This window comes from Sprattus sprattus (assembly GCF_963457725.1).
Source record: "Sprattus sprattus genome assembly, chromosome: 6".
NCBI classification, from domain to species: Eukaryota; Metazoa; Chordata; class Actinopteri; order Clupeiformes; family Clupeidae; genus Sprattus; species Sprattus sprattus.
In genome coordinates this window covers 7,820,478-7,822,977 of record NC_137925.1, presented here as the reverse complement: position 1 = coordinate 7,822,977, position 2,500 = coordinate 7,820,478, and the positions used below count along the sequence as shown (strand labels likewise).

Genomic DNA, 2,500 nt, shown 5'->3' with positions numbered 1-2,500 from the left:
TTTATATAAATGTGTTCCAAAGTCTGAAAATCGACGTGTAACCTTAAGAATTGTCACTACCGGAACCCATGTTTTCTTCAATTAAGTAAACCTTTTGGGGTTTCATGGAAAATCTTATGTTTGTATGTGTGTTCACCTCTTCAAAGATGTGTTTGCAAGCCGTGTGCTTGCTAGAATTCTTTATTTATGCTTAAAGTTAGCTAGAATTGTCACTACCGAAACAGTCACTACCGAAACATATGGTAGTGACCAGATGATTTCGGTAGTGACAAAATGAAATGGTAAGTAGTTCAATCCCATCATTTTTAAATAAATGTGTTGTGTGGACTAAAGGGCGACCCAGAGCACCTTTTGGATGATTTTGGGAGAGAAATGAACATCCATCCAACAGTGCAGTCACTACCGAAACAGTGCAGTCACTACCGAAACAGATAAATTGAACTTGAAAGTTTGGTAAAAAATTCATTTCTATGGATTTCATTGTGAAAACCTTCAAGAAATATTTGTAAAAATACTCTTCAGAGAAGGGAAGGAAACACAATCTGAACAGGTCAATAATAATACTTTTTTACTATAGTAAATGTGATGTTTCGGTAGTGACAATTTTTGGAAGAGGAAAAACATTCCAACACATTCTGAAAATACAATATAAAACTTGACTGTTCTTTTACTAGATATGTGTACTTTAGATATGGTACAATATACATACGGACAAAGTTTTGGGAATAAACCATAAAAAAATTCAAAATATATCCGACATGATTTTGCATCAATTCGGTAGAATGGCCCATATATGTGTGTTTGTGTGTGTGTTACATATATGTGTTTGTTTGTGTGTGTGTGTGTGTGTGTGTGTGTGTGTTTCTCACCTTAGGCCCTGTTTTCTCCATGAATCCTTCCTTCATAAAGTTGCGTGTGAGTTTTGGGATCAGCTGTGGAACACCGACACATATAACACTGATGTTAGTGATGACATCCCATAATGACATTATAGTATCTATGAGAGGATTCTTCATATCGATTGATTATCGCTAAAGCATGCTCTACTCCGATGTACTGGGAACATGTGTGTGAGTGAGCACGTCAGTGTGTGTGTGTGGGGGTGTGTGTGTGTGAGTTAGGGCTGGGTATTGTCAAGTGTGTGAGTGAGCACATCAGTATGTTTCTGTGTTTGTGTGTGTTTGTGTGAGTTAGGGATGTGTATGAGCATGTGTGTGAGTGCGCACATCAGTATGCTTCTGTGTTTGTGTGTGTGTGTTTGAGCTAGGGCTGTGTATTGGCATGTTGAGCACTTCAATGAGTTTCTGTGTGTATGTGTGTGTGTGTGAGTGCGCACATCATAGTGTGTTTGTGTGTGTGTGTGTGTGTGTGTGTGTGTGTGTGTGTGTGTGTGTGTGTGTGTGTGTGTGAGTTAGGGCACCATATGTGGTATCATGATACAGGGGTTACGCTTTAATATATTGCGATATGCTGATATAATGCGATACCTCAAGAAGGATATATATTGCGGGTTTTTCATATCTAACCTTAGGAAAACTCATAATGCATAATGCTGTTACGTTATTACGTGGAGTGGAAGAGTCAAATGGACAACACTGCCATCTATCAGTGTGGAGTTTAAACACAACACATAATGGCCCACTGTCTAATCCCAAACCCTTACATGGACACTATTCATCCCATATCCAAACAGTGGTTTTGGTCAGCACAGTCTCCTAAAACATAATATGGCGTGTGATACACCAGTTAAAGGAAGCATCGTGTAGGTGTGTGTGTGTGTGTTTGAACGGGATGAGTGAAGTGTGTGTGTGTCTGAACGGGGTGTGTGAAGTGTGTGTCAACTTACATCTGTGTCATTGGCTCCAGGGAAAGCCACCTGGTGATAATGGAAGCGAGCCGCCCGAATGGCATTAAACCAATCCGCCATTTCCTAACACACACACACACACACACACAGAAAGAGAGAGAAAAAGACACACACATACTCGCACACACACACACACACACACAGAAAGAGAGAGAGAGAGAGAGAGAGAGAGAGAGAGAAAGACACATACACGCACACACACACACACACACAGATGAGAGATAGGGAGATATAGAAACACACACACACACACACACACACACACACACACACAGAGAGAGAGAGAGAGAGAGAGAAAGACACACAGATGCACACACACACACACAGAGAAAGAGAGAGGGAGAGAGAGAGGGGGAGAGATAAATAGACACACACACACTCAGAGAGAGGGAAAGGGAGAGAGAGAGTGAGAGAGAGACACACACACACATAGACACACACACACACACACATTTGATTATTCCATGTTCACAAACCTCCCTCTGATCTAGACCCCACTATCTACCACTGAGCTAGTGAATAAAGCCAAAACACACACACAGACACACAATAAACATCCATCAACACACACACTCACACACAAAACATATCCTCATATTCACACACAGTAGAAACATATACACATCGATACAC

General features: G+C 40.8%; 1 protein-coding gene across 1 annotated transcript in view; it reads right to left on the bottom strand.

Moving 5' to 3' along the window:
• The window catches only part of LOC308366443 (arf-GAP with dual PH domain-containing protein 1), a gene marked incomplete at both ends in the record, with an annotated part of 32,017 nt that overhangs the window by 3,577 nt on the left and 25,940 nt on the right, over positions 1-2,500 (bottom strand). Inside the window, 2 exons of the mRNA XM_080840145.1 lie at positions 870-932; positions 1,847-1,930. Of these exons, the coding sequence (XP_080696271.1) occupies positions 870-932; positions 1,847-1,930 (147 nt within the window). The remainder of the gene's footprint in view (positions 1-869; positions 933-1,846; positions 1,931-2,500) is intronic.